The sequence below is a fragment of the Balaenoptera physalus genome, assembly GCF_965194825.1.
Source record: "Balaenoptera physalus genome assembly, chromosome: 8".
In the NCBI taxonomy this organism is placed as follows: domain Eukaryota; kingdom Metazoa; phylum Chordata; class Mammalia; order Artiodactyla; family Balaenopteridae; genus Balaenoptera; species Balaenoptera physalus.
Window position 1 is genome coordinate 20,381,739 of NC_138887.1, and position 19,807 is coordinate 20,401,545.

Genomic DNA, 19,807 nt, shown 5'->3' on the forward strand with positions numbered 1-19,807 from the left:
TTAATACTTCTATTCAATAGATTAAAATAGATAAAATTAGTTCTTCTTAAAATATATATATATATATATACTTAGCATTTATTATATAAAACCAGTAATCCGGTATAAAATATGAATTCAGTTTACCCAAGAGGAAAATACTATGCATTCAATGATAGTACACCCTGCCTGGTGTGAGCCTTTATCATTCTCACTGCACATGAATTGAAGCATAGAGACCATGTGTTATCATCAGCTCCCTGTTCTACCAGAGTTAGTTCTAAGCTTAAGAACAGTGGAATAGAAAGTTTCGCATTAGTCTTCAGACTGCACCTAATTATTTAATTGTATACTCAGCACTAATCACGTGGGCCCTTTGAAGGATATGGTGTGAAATTTCAAGCTTCAAGCACGTTGTTTTTGTACCTTGCCATGTAGTGCCAGATCTCTCTCATATCCTGTTATTTGCTATAGCTACAGTGTTTTGTGTTTTTTTTTCAATCTTCCCCTTTTTTGTATCATTTTCAGAATTCTCTTAAGGTTTGCTTTTTTTTGGTTGCTTGAAAGTTTTTAATCGTCCAAGGATGATCATAAGGACATATGATAATCCAAGGATTATCATAAGTCACATTTTCCTGCAATATTTTACTTGTAATAATAGCCTGTTTTTAGGGCTCCTGGAAGTCATGTGAACTGTTTTAGGACACAAGAGCACTATTTTATATCGAAAAAGGATACAGTTTTTCCTCAAAGCCCCATGGGGAAATAAGATCAATCAAGGCAGCACTTTGATAAGCAAGCACCATATATTTTTTCTTATCTAATTTCCTAATTAACAAAAGGTGACATTAAATGTTGTTAATAACAAAAATACACATACATGGATACTTTAACTCCCTGTTAAGGGCAATTAAGTGTGGAGAGACAGGAAGAAAAAAATTATTCATGTCACCATTTGAAATTCTTTTTGTCGGGAGGAGGAGAATAAGTTTAAAAATTTAAAGTACTCTAAATATATTATCTCGTCTAATGGATCAATCCCATGAGTTTGGGACTTATTTTCCCATTTAATAGTTGAGGAAACTAAGGTTGAGAGAAGATAAATGATTTGCCTGCAATTATACAGATTCTCAGTAGAAAAGCTACAAGTGATGACTTGGTTTTCCCTGTGTTCTGCATCTCTCCCTATAAAACAGCTGAGTGTGGTTGCCACTCCTGCTTGAGGATTTCTGTATTGCTTCATCCACCTCCAAAGTCTCACTGAGTCAACAAATATAGCTGATATATAAAACATTACATTGGGTGTTTCCCAAAAAAGATATAAATAGTTCAGGCTATTCCTCACAGACTGTACGCTGTGTTGACCTAGTAATTAAGAATTTTACTCTTCTTTGGGAAGCCATTAAGCCTATTGCCAGCAAAGGGTTTTAAACTGGAGTCTAGTATGTTGTGTACCCTGCACGCTGTGCTGTCTACCTCGGCCCCTGTAACAACATGCGATAAAGAGGTCAAGTCTGTATAGTCGGAGCTCTGCAACCGCACAGCATCCCGTGAGTATAACACAAAACGGGAAGCAATAAAAGGACTGGCTGTAAAGTCAGCGTTTTCTTGATGACCCAGAAGTCACTGCCTTGCTTTGCAGACTCAGTTAACAGGCATCTTCCTCACTGTACCACACGTGAGTAGAAACATTGCTTAACCACAAGTCCCAGCTGATGGGGTGTTAAGAATTCCCTTCCACCTTCGCCTGGAAAGATCCTAAAGACCTTGGGCTATGTGACTTTAAGATTTACTGAGCAAAGTTACTGTTTCTTTCTTGTTTAATAGTTTTCACAGTGTACAGACAGAATAAAAGACCTGGAGAAACAGTTTATAAATCCTGAGGGTGAGAACAGAACACGCTTCCTTCCAGGGAAAGATATGACCGAAGAAGAAATGATCAAAAAAATGGATGCGGTAAATGTCCTTTCTTAAAATAGCGTCTATTAGCCCCTGTTGATCAGTGTCACAGATATCTGTGGTACAGTTTCATGTTATACAGATTTATCCCTCATTATTCTAGTCACTAATATAGTCCTTTCATTGCAATCTAGTAACAAAACCTAAGCTTGACTTTAGATGCTTGCCAAAAAAGTTAAAACCTGAGTGCTTTCAAAATGCCCATCTCTGTCTCACAGCCCATAGGAGCAATTTTGGCATCTTGAGTGGATTAATTTGTCTTCCTGATGGGAGCATATCAGAGGAATGGCAACGTGGAAGCTAGAAGGAGCTAAGAGGGCCATTCTTTGCCATGGGGAGGAAGAAGTGCCACAGCTCTCGGGGGCAGGGTGTCAGGGGGTGAGGGGAAGTCTTGACTTCGTCCAGTTTAAAGAACTTCTAGAGTTATGAAGGCAAGGTGTCTTCATTAAGGGGGAAAAATAGTGCTCTAATTAGGAAAGATTTTGACTTGCATGACTTTTTCTTCCTATTGAAATTCTTTTCGACCGTAGCTGGAACTACAGCTGGCCAAGCAGGAGGAGAAGTTGCTGGAGAAGGATTTCATCTATGAACAGGTCTCCCGGCTCACGGACAGGCTCTGCAGCAAAACGCAGGCCTGCAAGCAGGACACACTGCTCTTAGCCAAGAAGGTCTGCCCAAGTCCCCGCCTCCTCTCTTCTGCCCTTCCTCCTCTATCACCTTCCATTTTCCACAGACTGCTTCATTAATTGGGGGAAGGCCCGGAGAGATTAGGCTTTATGAATAGATAAAGACAAAGAATTAAAATTTAAAATGTAAAGATGACTCTTAGAGAATTGTCCAAGATAAGTTTCAGTCTTGTTCCCTGAATGAATTCTCATTACAGTGGGAAATCCTAAACCTTTCAATGACAGTATACAGGTTTCACTTAACAGGGTACCTACTCAAATATGACAGTCATTATCTTCATATTTCATGTGCCATGTTAAGTCCTTTCTAGTTCCTTGTGAAGGGAGGGCCTCATTTATCCAGCGGTCTGCATGGGAGCTGCCTGAATCCAGAAGCAGCCAGAAGCCAGCAATGGAAGGGGACCATTAAAGAGAACAGCAGTCACACAACTCCCTGGGGTGGAGCCCCCCACCCCACCCCGCCAAGCCTCACTAGTGAGGAAAGGCCAGTAACATGGGGCTTCCTAATTCCATAAGCTTAAAATACCAGGGCTTCTGATCCAAAGCTACAGGGTCAGGCAGGGACCGCTAGAAGCTATAGCAAGAGGAGCAGCCAGCAGGAGGGAGGCTGGTGATTCGGATGCAGCAGGACTTTGCACCATCAGGCATCAGAGGGTCTGCTGCCTGCTTGGCCTCCCCGGCCCCTTGGAGCATCCCTCTGTGACAGTCCAGGGATTTTAGTCAGTCAGCAACAGTCACTGGAGCTGCTGAGTGCAAAAGGGAAAGGGACACATTGTGCACACCATGTAGTGTGGGGAGGCAGTTCAGAAGACGCCGTGAATAATGGTGTCACCCACTGTGGGCTCCTGGGGGCAGTGACTGTTCCTTATTCTTAGTTTCCCCAATGCCTCGCATGTGCTAAACTCTAGAAAAACGTTTGTTGAGTAAGTTAACAGTCCTGTTTTAGAAACAGTTCTGGCACACTAAACTACTGTAAATCTCAAGGCTTCTTGGCCATTTTTATTTGCCTTTACACTTCCACTAATAGACTGATGAGGCCAACAGCACTTGTGCCAATCTCAATTTACCTCATAAAATAAGAAATGTTAAGACTCCTTTAGGCTCATGAACGTTGCCTGAATTAGCATGTCCGAAGTTTCTTTAAATGTTGCCTTCCTTTATTTTGCAAAATGAATCTCCCTTTCTTTGGGGGAAGTTGGTTTTTGCTGAGGCCTGCTTGTCAAAGCTGATGGCAGAGTCCCTCCACAAGTCAACTGTTAAGCCAGAGAAACACAAATGGGAGCTGCCGAGACCGTCCACATGACCAGGAAGTTTCCAGCATTACTGAGTCCTGTCCTGATGATTTATCTCCCTTTCCGTTCCCCACTTTCCATGCTCTCTACCTGGCTTTCTTCCTCCTTCATTTAAAATAATCTCCTTAGAATAGGCAGAGCTGGAAGACAGAAAGACATTCAGATCCCAGATCTGTGATTTACCAACACTACCAAGTGACATTGAGAAAGATACATGAATGGTCTTAAAACTCAGTTTCCTGATCTGTGAAATGGGTGTGATATCAGCTAAAGTGGTGGCAAGCATCACATAGTTGAGCAGAAGTGGCCTGGCCCTTGCGGGTGTTCAACAAGGTTGCACATCTCATCTCTCATCTCTCTTAGACAGCTTATGGCTCCTCTTACAAGTTTCCCAAATGAACAGAAAATGGGAAATCTCAGCAAAGACTCAGAGGACCCAGAATAATACCATCCTTTTTTTTTTTTTTTTTTTGATTTATGGAGAAGGGAGGTTGGTTAGTTATACACACACTCAAGTGTGCAATGACTAATTAATAAAATTTAAAAGAGAGATAATGACTCATCATTGAAGCTTTGAATGCCTGTCATTTTAATTCAAATTATGCTTCTTGAAAATTAATGCAGTATAGAAGTTATAGAAATTTATATTCCCTATTCCCTTAAAGAGACAGTTTTCACATAATAATTGGTCATTATATTTTCAGAGGCACGTAAATCACCAGCGGCAACGTTTCTGTAAGCAAATGTACACACAGACCAGTATATACTCTATTAAGAGAAGAAAGTATTTTGAGGTAGGGTGTAGCTTTTGGATGCTCGTATTTGTGTCTCAATTTACCTTGGTTCAAAGGAATGAACAATTAAAAGAGACTAAGAATTTATTCATTCCTTCATTCAACAAATATTCAATTTTAATTTTGTCTCCTATATTCTAAGCAGTGGGAACCTCATGAATAAAACAAACAGTCCTTGTCCCCATGAAGACTACGTTCTTGTAGGATGATAGGCTATAACCAAATAACCAAATACATTTATATTATAATGTCAGTAGTGAAAGGATATGAAGAAGTAATAAGGCAGGGTAATGTGACACTGAGTGTTGGCGGGTGGCGGGAGTCACTTCTTACTGCCTCACCAGCCTTCGGCCACACTGAAAGGCCGTGCTGTGGGCCAGAAAGCTTACAGGAACCACCAATTCCAATTTTACTTCCTTTCTGTCTTTTAAAATCAATTTTCCCACCTAGTCTTATCTTTTAATTATTTGATAATAAATAGCTTATATGAAAAGGTAAGCGTGCACGCACACACACACGCACACACACACACACACACACACACACAACTAGGAACATTTCATTTCAAATTACTGGCCAGACTGTCCAGTTCAGCTCATGCTTGCTTATGACCTCATAATGATGCATCCTGGGAATTATGATCAATAATACAAACACACTGAAGTGTGATAGTTTCCATTAAAAATCATCACGGATGCTGATTATCTTATTTAAGCAAGTGTATTAATAACTAATACTATTCTGTTCTACCAGATTTTTTCCCCCTGCATAAGTGGCAAACTAATAACATGGCAAAATTAGGCCAGAACTTAGACATCAAGAATACCTTTTCCCTTGTCCTTATCACCTCTTAAAAATAGAGACACTAAACTATTCCCCTCAATACTACCCACCTGGAAATCCAGTAACTAGATGAACAGATCTGTTTCTTCTCCCTCCTCCTTGTCCTTATTTCACAGCCAGGGTGTTGGGCTGAATCTCTGAGGTCTCCTCCATTTCTTATTCTCTGTGAATTCCCACTTAAACTTTCCTTCCGTCAGGCAAGAATGCCCCCTACCATCAGAGACAGCCAGAAGCCTACCATTTTCTTCAAGTCTTCATGGAATGTATACATAGGCTAAGCCTTGGGCTTTTTAATTCTAGATGAATGGCTACCAGAAAAAGATCAAAGATGCTACTGAAAAAATGATGGCTCTTGTTGCTGAGCTGTCCATGAAACAAGCTATGGCCATTGAACTCCAGAAGGAAGTCAAGGAGAAAGAAGACTTCATCCTCACTTGCAATTCCAGGATGGAAAAGGGTCTGCCCCTCAATAAAGAGATTGAGAGAGAATGGTTGAAAGTACTTCGAGATGAAGAAATGTATGCCTTGGCCATCGCTGAAAAGTCTCGGGTAAGCTATGGCTTCTACGTTGCATTTGTAAAATGTGCCGGGAAGGGCTGCTGCAGGGGTTGTCAATCCTCCCAAAATACATGAAAATGTTCTACTCTACCACACACATAGGCCCAGCAAGTCATTAGAAATAAATTTTGCTTTTTTAAGATATTATGTAGGCAAGCAAAGTACAACAGTCCAAAGGGTCAGAATATTCCCTGGAGAACACTGGGCGGGCATCAAGTCCCACCCCACTGTCTTCTATCGTGGGCTGGTATGGTGAAGACCAGGACCTCCCATTGGCATGGCAATGACCAGGCTGGCATTGGTTTTATCCTAGGTCTCTAATCTCTATCTTTGCACCCTGGCTCAGACCATACCTTACTCTTCGATGTCCATCTGCTGTGGCCACCACAGCATATTGTGAGGCCTCAAGCATATTATGGTTGTCACAGGCTTCTGCAGACTCTGCACCTGGTGCAGAAGCTACGATTAGGCTTCAGTACCACCCTTCTCCCACCAAAGACCTAAGTCTATCACTGACCACCTACACACTGGGGGCTCAGTTCTTATTCCTACTCCCATGACCTTTCAATAATCTTAGAGTGGAATTAGGCATCTCTTTCTGAGGAGACTACATCCCAGGGACCTATAACTCACTCTCAAGACTACAGAGCAGACATCCCCAGAAGATCACTATTCCCTCCCTAACCCAAGAAAAAGGTGCATTCCAAACACATACTATGAATTCCTGAAAACAAGGTCTGGTTTGTCATTCCCACACTGCCTGGGATTATATTCTTGAAGCCATTCAGATTTTACCTGTGGTGTCCCAGCTGTCATTTACCTGTCTCCAGTTTTTCAAATTCTTTTTAATGCTATAAGAGATTCCTCTGTTTTCCAGAAACACAGGCAGAATCTTGAGACTCAAAGCAAGCGGCTGACCGCTTCTCTCCACTGGTTCTACTTTACTCCTTATCTCCTCCTTTGTACCATTTGCTCACCAGGGACCTACCAAAGGAAATAGATTATCCTGCCTTTGTCACAAACATGTAAATAATTAGTGCTTAATGAAAGATAGTGACTTTGGAATGTAGCAAATTTAGGTCCCACCAACCAGTTTATGGTAAACCCTAAACCCCAGGAGTAGAGTGATGCTTGAGCAACATGGGTCATTCCAATGAGACGAAATGTGTGTGCGGGTGTGCGTGTTTGGTGACGCACCCTCACACCCTTCTGTCCCTTTGGGGAATATCGGCCAGCGAGCATAGCCGAAGGCTGCTCAGACCCAGCTGTGTCTGATGGGCCCTGAGGACGAAGCGACTTTGAGTTTTCAAAAACTGAAAAGGATAAATCATTCTTTGCAGGAGTTCTTGGAAGCAGAAAATCGCCAGCTGCCCAATGGTGTTTACACAACTGCGGATCAGCGTCCGAATGCCTACATCCCAGAGGCAGAGTCCACTCTTCCTCTGCCAAAACCGTATGGTGCTTTGGCTCCTTTTAAGCCCAGTGAACCTGGGGCCAATATGAGGCACATAAGGAAACCTGTTATAAAGCCGATTGAAATCTGAACATGTGAACCAACCCAGGCTTCTCAAGGAGGCACTTCAACCAGACTTCTTCACATCCACAGCTGGAAAACGTCAGCATAATAGCTCTAAATTACAGAGTATCCGCAACGTATGCTTCCTTCCTATCACACTCACCAGTTTCTTTCTTTTTCACTCTGTCTCTTGATTACATTTCAGAAATATATAGTAGACTGGGTGCTATAAAAATGCAATAAAAATAAATACCTTTTCAGCGAAGTACAGAAATTGGCAGAGTGGTCTTTGTTTATTAAAGAAAGAAAAGCAGATCCTGTTCAATATACTCACTTTTAAGAAAAAGAAAGAATGGTTGAAAAGAAAAATAGCCCAAGTATTGCAGGGGCACAACTCACTTGGTTAAATAAATAGTTGCATTGCAAGTTGATGTCAGTAAAACTAAACTGAGTGAAAAGCAGTAGGGAAGCTTGTCTTTTTAAAAGTGATGTTATAGTGATTCTTTTTACAAATAAAGAATCCTTTTGGGCAAAACCAATTATGCCCTAATTTATCTTTCTTATAAATGTAGATTTTCCACAATGTTATATGCAAATACACTTGTGATTACTTTGTTCTGATACCAGATTTTTCAAAATTTCAATGAAGATATTTATAATTTTGCATGTGAAAGAGAAAATGAGGCCAGTTCCACTGATTTCATTACTCTAATATTATTGTATTTCACCCAAGTATATTTTGCTAATTCTGTTACTTTCTCACATAAAAATATAAAAGTAGATTTGAAACCGGTGATTTTACATTCATTAACATGCTCAAACTATTGTTATTTCATATTGTTATCAGTTATGAATTTCATTTCACGACTCTGGGAGTGAGAAATATCACATTCATTTATTTTGCTAAATCAAACAAAATCTGTTCCAAGCCCCCACCCTGACAGAATGGAGGGAAATTGAATCTCATTCTCAGTCTAGGAGTCCTGAATCTAACCTGACTGCTTTGTGAAGTCATTAAAAAGCAATTCCTTGAGAGAGCCTATAACAAGTAACGCTGTATAAGCTGTGTGCTTACTGCAAAGAAACACTGCATACTTACACACAGTTGCTGTGTTGTAGGATCAGTAATTAGGGATTCAAAAAATAAGCACATAGGAAGTTTAAATACATAGGAAGGAAAAATAATTTTTAAAAATTACAAAGGTTTGGATGCTTAAATATTACAATGTGTGCTACTGGTCCAGAGGGTGAGATGCCAATGTGCACTGGAATGGCCAGGGATCACAGATGGAACTTTTTATCTGGCCCTTAAGCATAAATAAGATTTTAATAAGTAGAGGGGATTCCAGGAGGGGGAAATCGCCTGAGCAAGACTTGGAAGTAAGAAGACAGAAGTTCTGTTCAAGGCCCAGTGAGCGAGGCTGGTTGGAACAGAACGTTCGTACTGGAGAAGTGTATAAGGCCAGAATTTGGGAGATCTTGAATGTCAAAGAGTTTGGATTTTATCCTGTAATAAATGGCAAGCGACCGAAGGATTATGAGCAGAGGGGTGACAGGATCAAACTACTGTTTATCTCAAATATGCATCGGATGAATTAGACTTCAGAAAGCAACAGAAACAACCCAGGTGTGAAGAGGAAGGCGTAGGGAATGAAAAATAATGACCTTATCAAGAGGAAAAACCAGCACCGCCTTGCTGATATGGCTCCAAGACTTTGAGCTTCAGTGACCATGAAATATGTGACCTAAATGGGAAATTCTGTAGGAGAGGATAATTTTTAGAATATAATGATGATTTTAGAAAAGCTGAATTATTATACTGGCTAGTGATATTTGTAATCTTTAAAATTTTTCACAAGTTCATTGAGGGAAACGGTGTGAAGATAGGAAAGCAAAGGGTTTTGGGCTTACCCCAGGAAGCAACTGTATTTATGGTCAGAACGTCACTGTAGAAGAGGGAGGGAGAAAAAAAGAAAAGTGGGAGAACTCGTTAGGTGTCATGGGGGTCTTTGGGGGAACATGTTCATGGAGTCATGATTCTTGGTGGGAATAAAAGGCTATGTTCAAGAGTTAGGCTAAAACTTTCAGTGTTTTTTTAAATGACAAGATATTACTAAATCAAACTTTTATAAAAATAACTTTACAATATTAAATACAGTTCCATCTGAACGTTCACGAAGACAAATCCTACTCTATGTAGGTATAAATTGTTGTATTTTACAAATTATTCCCTACTAGAATTAGCAGATGTGACTTAGTCCAAATTCAGTTTTTTAAAAAGTATCTAATTTCCAAATAGAGTTTTTCTGCAACTTGTAATTTTTCTGCTTGTCATATGCTATTTTCAGTGACACAGCTAATTTTTGTTTTTCTAAGCACTGTTCCTACATTTTTAAAGTATATTTTATTTCAGAGTATAATAGAAACTAGCTTTTGGCCTATGAAAGCACTAGGAAGATCAGCCACTAGGAAGAGCATTATTTATGCCATTGCATGCCCCCTTGGACTGGTTGTCATTTCTCTACACTTGACTGTCTAGTTCTGTCTGAACAAAGTACCAAACTGAAATTCAGATGGCTCAACAATGTATTCTGATTTTGGTTACCAGTTTAAAATATTGCTAAAGAATTCTCAACGGAAGTAGAGCTAATGAGCAAGATAAAAATACTGGAAGCTGATATAACTGCATTTTCTCTTTTATAAGCCTAAAAGCATTGTGGTGTGTTTCAGAGCTGCTTCCTCTACAAATTTTGCGTCCACATTGTCATGTCCTTCAAAAGCATACAGAGCTGAAAGGAAAAAGAGAGAGAAGAGTTACTATGAAGCCATAGAACATTTATTATATTGTGCCCACGCCTCACTGAAATCATAATTATTTTATATTTTAGTAAAACACATTATTCTGAGAATGTGTTGTTAAAATTTATTAAACCTCAGCACCAAGAAAGGCCATTCACACCAACCAAATGGGTTTTTAACCTCTTAATTCCTTTTAAAACCTGAAAGGTGGTTATTCCTTTGGTAATTTAGGTAGTAAATTATGTATTGCTAATTAAAACATATTGCAAGAAGATCCTATTTATAATTAAGGGATATTTTGGCAAGAAAAAGGTACACAGAAGTGCATAGAGGCTGACTGATGTGTCAGGGGAAAAACAGGAAAATCCTGAGAGCAGAGGAGTGACTTACCTGGATTGGAGGACTCAATATCTGTCAGTATTTCAATGAAGTAGTTCAGAGGCAGAAATTCTACACTGAATGATGACTTGTCCATCATAGAACTCCGGGGCTAAAAGGGAAACGGCTGTGGTATCAGTTGATTCTCCAAAACAAGCACAAAATTAAAGTGATGAGAACTACAACTGCTGTCCATAGGGATATGTTAAAATGGGCAAAGAGGTTCCAAAATCATTTAGCGGGGCCTCTGCTCCACACAGGCTCACCTGTTTGTTATAGTTCTGAAGCAGTCGCTTTACATGGTTCCGGGAAATAATGTTAGAACTCACAGGATGATCCCAAAGTCGACAGATCTTCTGACCTGTAAGCTATTTTTGCAAATTGAAAAATATGTAGAGGAGGATTTTTAGGGCAGTGGAAATACTCTGTATGATACTACAGTGTTAGATATATCTCCTTATATATTTGTCCAAACTCACAGAATGAACGACACCAAGAGTGAACCCTAATGTTAACTATGGACTTTGGTGATTGTGATGTGCAGTGTAGGTTCATCCAGTGTAACAGATGGACCATTCTGCTGGGGGATGCTGATAATAGGGGAGACTGTGCGTATGTGGAGGAAGGGGGTGTACAGGAAAACTCTGTACCTTCCACACTAAAAAATTTAAGTCAATAATAAAAATAAAAAGATGGAAAAATACAGAGAGGAGAATATAGCTCACAGCATTAAGTAAATTTATCTTATATCAATTCATAATTTTTTAAAATGTATTCCAGCTAGTGAGTCTAAAAGACAGACTCTTTATGGTTAATGACCTTGGAGAAAGGCCATTTCCTATGAGGTATGCTTCTGAATTTTGAATAAATACTCCCTTAAATGTGACTCTGAGGAAAGCACTTTGTGTACTGAGGCTGCCAAACTCTTCTTCTGAAATGGTGTTCATCTGTTACTCTTCAAAACTGAGTATCTGCATGCCAACCCTACGTGATATTTTGATATGACGCTAAAGGTTATAGGCATGTACTCTGCCAGTGTCTCGCCCAGAAAATTTTCATTCCCTAAGGGTATAAGGCAAAAAAAAAAAATCAAATTTAGAGACCAAACTAAATGTTTAGAGATATTCCCCAGAGAGATCTAGCCATGGAAAATATGCTTTGTTTTCTATTCTTGCCTCTGCCTCAGTAAGCCTGTGAGGGCGAGAAGGTGTTATAAAGCAAGACGATTAAGTCCAGGAAGGCATCAGACATCCCTTTGTGGGAGGATCGTGCCGGAGATACAAGTGCTCAAGGTATGTAAATGGCACAGAGCTGGCCAAGGTTCTCATGGCCGGGAAGTCCGCAGAGTCAGAGGTTCTGAAGACCTTGCCGTGGAATGTCTGAATTTCACAGCATTTCTGACTCAGAGAGCTACTATACCGCACAAAAACAAGGAGTGCCTGTATAACCCTCTCCCTCATGTTTCTCATTTTTCCTTCAACCAGGAATGTTTTCCTGCCGTGGTGCAAACAACAGTGAGAGGAAACGCAGTTCCAGAACCTTCTGACCTCACCTGTACTTCAATTTCTTATCAGTTTAAATGCCAAAAGCACATGTTTCCCCTCCGCCTCCCCTCAGACTCACAGACGTACATATTACTGTGGTTTCCTCAGAGGAGAAAATGGCTAAATGTTCTAGGTGGGCCTGTGCCAAAGCAGCACACGCGCAGCCAGGAGAGCAAGCACTCGGTAGGCCCAGTTGGAGCAGCGGACAGACGGGTAGGGATGGACAGGGTTTCTTGGAAAGGGCCGAAGGGCGAGACAATTCAATTGACTTCAGCCCAAGCAAGTAACTGCTCTTCCTGCAAGAAGAAGCTGAAGGAGAGGTACATGCCAAGGCTTAGATAACAGAATATACTTCAGGATTACCGGAGGAAGCCGCACAATGATGCTGAACTTTACTTTTTCATTTTTCTCTGTATTGTCCAGATCTACAAGAAAGTCAGAAATTGGCAAACAAAATAAAACAAAACAAAAAGAGAAAACCCAGTAATCTCCATTTTAATACCTGAGCAAGCTAATACTTCAGAGCTTCATCCTGGTAATGCATGTCCCAACCTTGTTTTTCAAGCTAAGTCTAACAACACTATGAAAGTATTAGTTTGTGTCTCTCTGAATAAAAAAGGGATTTTTTTAACATCTTTATTGGAGTATAACTGCTTTACAATGGTGTGTTAGTTTCTGCTTTATAACAAAGTGAATCAGCTGTACACATACATATATCCCCATATCCCCTCCCTCCTGCGTCTCCCTCCCACCCTCCCTATCCCACCCCTCTAGGTGGACACAAAGCACCGAGCTGATCTCCCTGTGCTATGTGGCTGCTTCCCACTAGCTATCGGTTTTACATTTGGTAGTGTATATATGTCCATGCCACTCTCTCACTTTGTCCCAGCTTACCACTCCCCCTCCCCGTGTCCTCAAGTCCATTCTCTAGTAGGTCTGCGTCTTTATTCCCGTCCTGCCCCTAGGTTCTTCAGGACCATTTTTTTTTTTTTTTTTAGATTCCATATATATGTGTTAGCATACGGTATTTGTTTTTCTCTTTCTGACTTACTTCACTCTGTATGACAGACTCTAGGTCCATCCACCTCACTACAAATAACTCAATTTCGTTTCTTTTTATGGCTGAGTAATATTCCATTATATGTATGTGCCACATCTTCTTATCCATTCATCTGTTGATGGACACCTTGGTTGCTTCCATGTCCTGGCTATTGTAAATAGAGCTGCAGTGAACACTGTGGTACGTGACTAAAACGGGATTTCTTAATGAAGCTGCTGCTCTGTATCAGGGAACAGCGTTCTGTAACAGGCGGCCAGTCACAGAGCAATTTTGCTGACTAACTTAAAACATACAGCACCTTGAGGAATGGCAAATACTTCAATAAATATTAACAAAACTCATCTATAAAATACCACAGTTGAATAATTTAACCAAGAGTCATTACACTACAGACCTTATTTCAAGTTCAAATTCCCATAGGCACTGTATCTCTCATTACTTTTCCTTGCATTTCAAGTCTAACTTTGAGAGGATGGAGTTAATCAGCTGAAAGTAAGCCATTTCATGACATTTTTCTTGAGAAATAAGCCTTTAGTCTCCTATTCTCAAGTGCCCTCATGTACAGAAAAGGAGTCTAACAGTTGTGTACGGATTGAGAAGCCCTTTGGGGTCTCTTGAAGGGCAAAGGCACGGCGGTCCAAAGGATGGTTATGGGAAATGAACTGTACTCTGCAGGCCCAGCTGCGTAATTGTGGAACCCACGCAAAACGAAAATGAGGGGCCCCTCTCCAACTATTAAGAATGTCAAGATTGAATACAGAACATTAAACCCTGCGTGGGCCCCTTCTGAGTGCAGTAGGGCCCCGTGTGACCACAGGTCGCACACCCACAAAGGCAGCCCGGGTGGTGCTGGGGCTGGAACAAGGCAAACTCAGAGCCCCTTACCTTTCATGAGCCTTGTGACAGCTGTTTCTGTGAGAAGCAACACTCCGTTATCAATGTAATGCAGCAGGTTATGCAAAGGCAGACAGTGGACGCCAAGGATCGTGTGCAGAGTGTGAAAACCTAGGATGAGAGACCCGGGACGGTAGACACGGTCAGCCATCATCTCCGGCCTCCCAGAGGGAATGACTCTGGTGATGGCAATAAAGCACTCAGCTCAGCACTTGGCAGCTAGAGTCAAATAAATGCTCCTTGAAGACAAGGTCCAAGGTTCCTTCTTTCTGTATTACCACAACTAAGTATTGTGCTGGGTATATAGTAAGTTCCCAATAAGCACGTATTCCCTCCACCTTGTATGCCTTCCTAGGCAAAAAGAGAAAAACAGTGCAAGGTCTGCTCAATGAAAATGGTTTTACAGTTTAAAAGGTTTATAATTCTATGGTAAAATCTCAAAATAGAAAAATGAACAGAAGAGCTTCAAATTCCACATGCCCAGGCTAAAGCCTGATGGACAGGGACCATTTTGCTGCAGGAGAAAATATTTGGACCAGAAGGGGACAGTTTAGATGACTAATCTCTGGGTATGCCCTAGAGAAAGGCTTTTGGGGTCTACTTGGACTAAATCATATAAAAGAAGAACTAAAACGATATTGCCAGATAGCAAATCTATAGGAATTCAGTAGAAAGGCACTCTCAAGGCCTTGGGCAGGGCTAAGTCTAAGTCTCATGGGCAGGGCTACCCAAACTCTCACAAAGCTAGAGCTCTAAGTCCACTATTAATACTAACCGACACAAACAACATCCACGGGAGAAGAAGACATCAGACCGGGAGAGAATCAGAAAAGCCCTCTTGGAAAAGATGGCATGTGAGAGGCGCTTTGAAGGGTTAATGCCACTCCTGAGAGTGGAAATGATGTGAGAGAACATACAGGCTGGAAAAGCAGCAAAAGTCAGGTTTGACTTGAGTAGACAGAGGCCGGAATCATGCTGTGCTGCTTACTAGATGTAGGTCATTAAGCCTTTCCAGCCTCTGTTTCTTCATCCCTCAAGTGGAATCACCAGTACCTTTCCTGCAGGGCTGCTTTGAGAGCTACAGCTAGGTCTGTGAAGAACCTGGCACGTGGAACAACAACGTGACTAACACCAGACAGGTACTGAGGCCTTTCATTTACGCACAGGCTCACGTGATCCTCATATAACACCATGCGGTGGGAACTACCTGACCCCCATTTTATAAACGGGGAAACCAAGATTCACAGGAGCTAAGAAACCTGCCCGGGAAATAGTAAGTGGCAGAGTTAATATTTGAACGCAGGCTGTGGGATTTTAGCCTAGCCTTTTAACCACAACGTTATCCTGCCTCAAGAACTGGTGTTAATGGAACAATACGAACAGAGGCCCAAAGGTGAGAAAGCATGGGGCACATTTAGGAAAGAGTACATGACCCAGCTGGGTTGGAACAGGTGTGCAAGAGGAACGGTGGAAGGTAAGACTGGAAAGGTTAATCTATTCAACAAAACCCCTTCGGCACGCCAGGCAAGGAGCTGGGTGTGCAGTGATGAGAAGAACAGCATGACTGCTGCTCCCATCCACCTTCCAGTCTGACAGGGAGACTGACAATCAATTAATCACAAAATAAATATTCCTTTATTAAAATATGACCAGTTCTATGAAGGGGAAGTACAGGGTGCTCTTAATATATGCGTCACGGGGTTGCATGCTGAATGACAGCAAGGAATTTATTATTTAGTAAACTCTGGGGGGCACTGAAAGCTTTTGAGCAGGACTGTTAGAGGATTTGAGTTTTACTTTTGGAATATTAACATGGCAACAGGCAAAGAATGGACCAGAGTGACAGTTTGCTACCGGAGGAAAAAAGACCTGTTGGGAAGTGACTGCGTGAACCTGTCCTAGAGGGAACGAGGGCACTGAGAGTAAGAGGGAAGGAAGGGATCATAGGATCATGGCGACGGGTACTGGCTTGGAAACTGATTGGACGTGGATGGGGAATGACGAAGACTCGTTGCCTAACCTTAGAGGCTTACATGACAGAGACATGATGGCCAAAGAGAGCTGGGACTTGGATTCAGAGACGTCATGGAGCTTTCTCTCTCTGAGCATGTGAAACATGAGCAGTGGGAGACTTGAGTCCCATGTCCTGGCAACATCGAGGGTCAGATAAAGTTCAGACTCTGCCCTCAAGCAGATGTTAGTGGGCTGACAATGGGATGAGTCTACTAACTGCTCTGATTCCAAAAAAAAATTGTGATTTTACTAGCTAATTAACAACATGAGATTTTTCAAATGGATTTGGACAGTCTTCTCAAGATTAAAAAAGTTATGAAATTATTTCTGAGTAAGACTTTATAGAAGGTTATTGATCCTACAGATTTTCTCGATTCAAAATTCCTCTCTAGCTCTGTGTCCATGTCCTAAAGATCCCTGATGACCCTTTATCCTCCATTCCCAGGGCACAGTCCCAAATTCAACAGCCCATTCCTGGCCTCTTCTCAGCATGGCAGCTCTAAGCAACAGAGCAAACTGGCTAGAAGTAGGCATCAGTACCGCAAGAGAGACCTCTTCCAGCCATCTCTAGTCCTCATCCTCCAGGGCTCCTGGCCTCCTCCAGGCGGCAGAGAGAACACACGTCCCTTTTCAACTGTAAATTCTCCAGCTCTAAACTATGACTTCCCTTCTGTGGCCCTCATTCCCTTTTTTCTTTAAGTAACTCAGGTTACAAGTTTCTGACACTTGGAACTCAAACAGTTCTCACTAGTCCAGGGGGCCTGGAAAGCAAGCACATTTACATACATACACACAAAAATACCTGCATTTACACACACATGCCACCCCCCAACGTGATCCAGTGTCACTTCATATTCGGGAAACAAACATTTCTAAGAAAAGGAGAAAGAGAAACTGCTCTTCCTTACTTGACCCATGGACACCAGCCATTAAGTTCTTACTCGTAATAATTCTCAATCACTATGGGTAACATTTTTCTATGTTTTCCCTCCTTATCCATCCCTGTGTAGAAATGCAGTGTTCTGTAGAAAGTTGATTTCTATGATCTCCCAGATATAATATTGTCCCCAGTGAGTCAGTGTCATTTACTTATAAAAGGAGCTTGGAGATCCATGGTGAACAAATCTGAAACTGTCAACCCATTTCTCTACCAGGTCTTTTGTGTTAATGACAAACAATTAAGAATTTAAGCTAGAAAGCCATATATAATTTTCATGAAATCCCTTCACTCTTTCTAGAGGGCACCTCACAATTCATATTCCATTTAAAGCCATCCATTCTCCTCATGAGTGGTCACTTTCAGGTCCCTACAAAGTCACAAGAAACTCCTTTTGTGCCTCCACTACAAGCAGATCTTGTAAGACAAGGCATATGGATAGAGAAACCGTGACGGATTCCAGATTGTACCAGATATATCACAAATGCAGAGAAGTTGAGATGTGCTGTGGGGATTTTCCAGGCCCATAAATAGCCAATGTTTCAATATCAACTAATTCAACTGGAATATAAAATTCAAGAGGCAGCACAGAATAATAGCTAGAAGCATAGATTTTAGGGTCAGACTCCCTGGATTTGAGCACTGGCTCTGTCGCCTAATAGCTATGTGACTGTAGGCAAGTTTCTTAACTTTTCTGTGCCTCAATTTCACCATCTATAAGATGGGAATAATATTAAGTGGAACCATTTGAAAGTGCCGTCTTTGTTGGTCAAAAACTGGTTGGATATTAACAATTTAATATGGTTCAATTTAAGCTCTTATCACTTAGCATCGTTATAAAAATTAAATATGCTAATTTATGTAAAGTACTTACAACAGTACCTAGCACAAAATGGGGACCATATACATGTTGCCTTAAAATGCATGAACAACGGAACAAATTAATGACGGATGGATGGATGGATAGATGTATATGAATGAATTAAATAAAATTGGCTAGTATATATTATATAGTGATAGCTATCATAAAGCTTAAAACTCATCAGAACTTATACATAATAAGCATAAGGCAGGTAGTTTATAGCAAACAGGAGCTTATTTGTTTCTTATAATGAATATTGATTTATATGCACATTTTCCCAACTAGACTTTTGTTAATTTTTGGAATTGCTCTAATTTCTAGCCCAGTACCTGGCATGAAATTGCTCAACAAATGTTTGTTGACTGAATGACAAATGACCAATTAAATGAATGACTGCAGACACATGCGCCAAAGGTGTTTTGAGGCCTGATTTGGTCCTTTTTCAAAATCCTAAAGGAAATTTTTAGCTTCCAAGGAACATATAAGAATCAACTCAATTTCTGACACCCTGCCAGACCTACTTCCTTCTGAGTGTTAACTTTCTTGATCAGATAAACTAGGCCTGGAGACATCAGAGAAAGATCTCCCTGAATCAGCGCCACTGGTTTTTGAACCAGAAAGTTGCATGGGGACCAGCCTTGGCTCCTAAAGTGGGTGACAAGCTACTGTATAGTTTAATAATCAGAGGAGATCTGGTCGGCAGAGACCAACCTCAGGCCCATCCGTCACAGTGACAACAGACACACAATTTCTCAGACACAGGAGGCCTCATTCTTAAACTCATAATGCACCAAAGTCCAGAGACCATGTGAAGAAGAAAGAACAAGTTTATTATAACAAAAAACAAAAAAGCCAAGACTTACCAGGAGGCAGAGGTAAAAACAAACTGTTAGTAGCTTCCAAAATCCTGGTCATGATGTGGAAGACCGCAAATTCAGCAGCACTCGCCCGTCTATTGCTGGTCAAAGAACAAATCAGCACGTCAGCCAAGCAGCTCATCTGCAAAACCCCATCTGCATGTAAGCAGTAGCTCTGAGTGCCACATCCAGATGGAATTCATGCTAACTGTGAAAGGTTATGCCCCACAGAAAGTTTCATAGATGTGATGATGACCATTGGCCTAATGCCTAGGATCTAACCAGACGGTAGGCACATAAATGATAAACTGCATTAACTTAAATTCCCCTTCTTGGCAGTACTGAGCTCATGTGCCCCTCCCTCCTCATCAGCCAGATGCCAAGGAAAGAGGACAGGTGAAGTAACAGGGGCATAACTTTAAATGTTGAGTTCAGAACTAAGATGGATGGTGTAAGGGCTGGTGAGAGTTACTTTCAACTGGTAAGTTTCAAAAAGGCTTTGCTACCACAGGCAGCAATCAGAGTTGTTTTAGCTCTTTGTACACCATGATAAAATAGAGCAAGAAATACTTGCGTACAGGTGGAGAACCCAGGGATGAAGATTATGTTTCCTCCAACTGGCTTCCAGTATTTGGCAAATGAGATCCAGCTAGAGGGTAAAGACAGTCTGTTAACCTCTGTTCATACCCTTTCCCCTACAAGCTATCCTTCCATAGCTCTGACAGGCATGTTCGGGCAGCTGGCATTCAGGCTGTGCCCGGACACAGAACCAGCCTTTCTGAGGTCAATTCTCAAGCACTGGAATCCCAAATGGAAAGACTGAAAATGTGCAGCCG

At 41.2% G+C, this 19,807-nt stretch overlaps 2 protein-coding genes across 12 annotated transcripts in view; one reads left to right on the plus strand and one right to left on the minus strand.

Moving 5' to 3' along the window:
- The window catches only part of CCDC146 (coiled-coil domain containing 146), a 141,112-nt gene extending 131,674 nt beyond the window's left edge, over positions 1-9,438 (plus strand). For 5 of the 7 annotated variants that reach the window (XM_082473456.1, XM_082473461.1, XM_082473460.1 and 2 more), the window contains 4 exons: positions 1,807-1,935; positions 2,469-2,606; positions 5,854-6,102; positions 7,452-9,438. In XM_082473456.1, coding sequence (XP_082329582.1) covers positions 1,807-1,935; positions 2,469-2,606; positions 5,854-6,102; positions 7,452-7,655 — 720 coding nt within the window. In that variant the 3' untranslated portion in view covers positions 7,656-9,438. The remainder of the gene's footprint in view (positions 1-1,806; positions 1,936-2,468; positions 2,607-5,853; positions 6,103-7,451) is intronic. The other 2 variants (XM_082473459.1, XM_082473462.1) reach the window with 2 other exon arrangements.
- Positions 9,439-10,307: 869 nt separating this feature from the next.
- Positions 10,308-19,807, minus strand: part of GSAP (gamma-secretase activating protein) — a 191,581-nt gene continuing 182,081 nt past the window's right edge. For all 5 annotated transcript variants that reach the window (XM_082473471.1, XM_082473470.1, XM_082473469.1 and 2 more), the window contains 7 exons: positions 19,550-19,620; positions 18,978-19,072; positions 14,294-14,413; positions 12,712-12,773; positions 11,071-11,172; positions 10,817-10,916; positions 10,308-10,416 (listed from right to left, as the gene is read on the minus strand). In XM_082473471.1, coding sequence (XP_082329597.1) covers positions 10,325-10,416; positions 10,817-10,916; positions 11,071-11,172; positions 12,712-12,773; positions 14,294-14,413; positions 18,978-19,072; positions 19,550-19,620 — 642 coding nt within the window. In that variant the 3' untranslated portion in view covers positions 10,308-10,324. The remainder of the gene's footprint in view (positions 10,417-10,816; positions 10,917-11,070; positions 11,173-12,711; positions 12,774-14,293; positions 14,414-18,977; positions 19,073-19,549; positions 19,621-19,807) is intronic.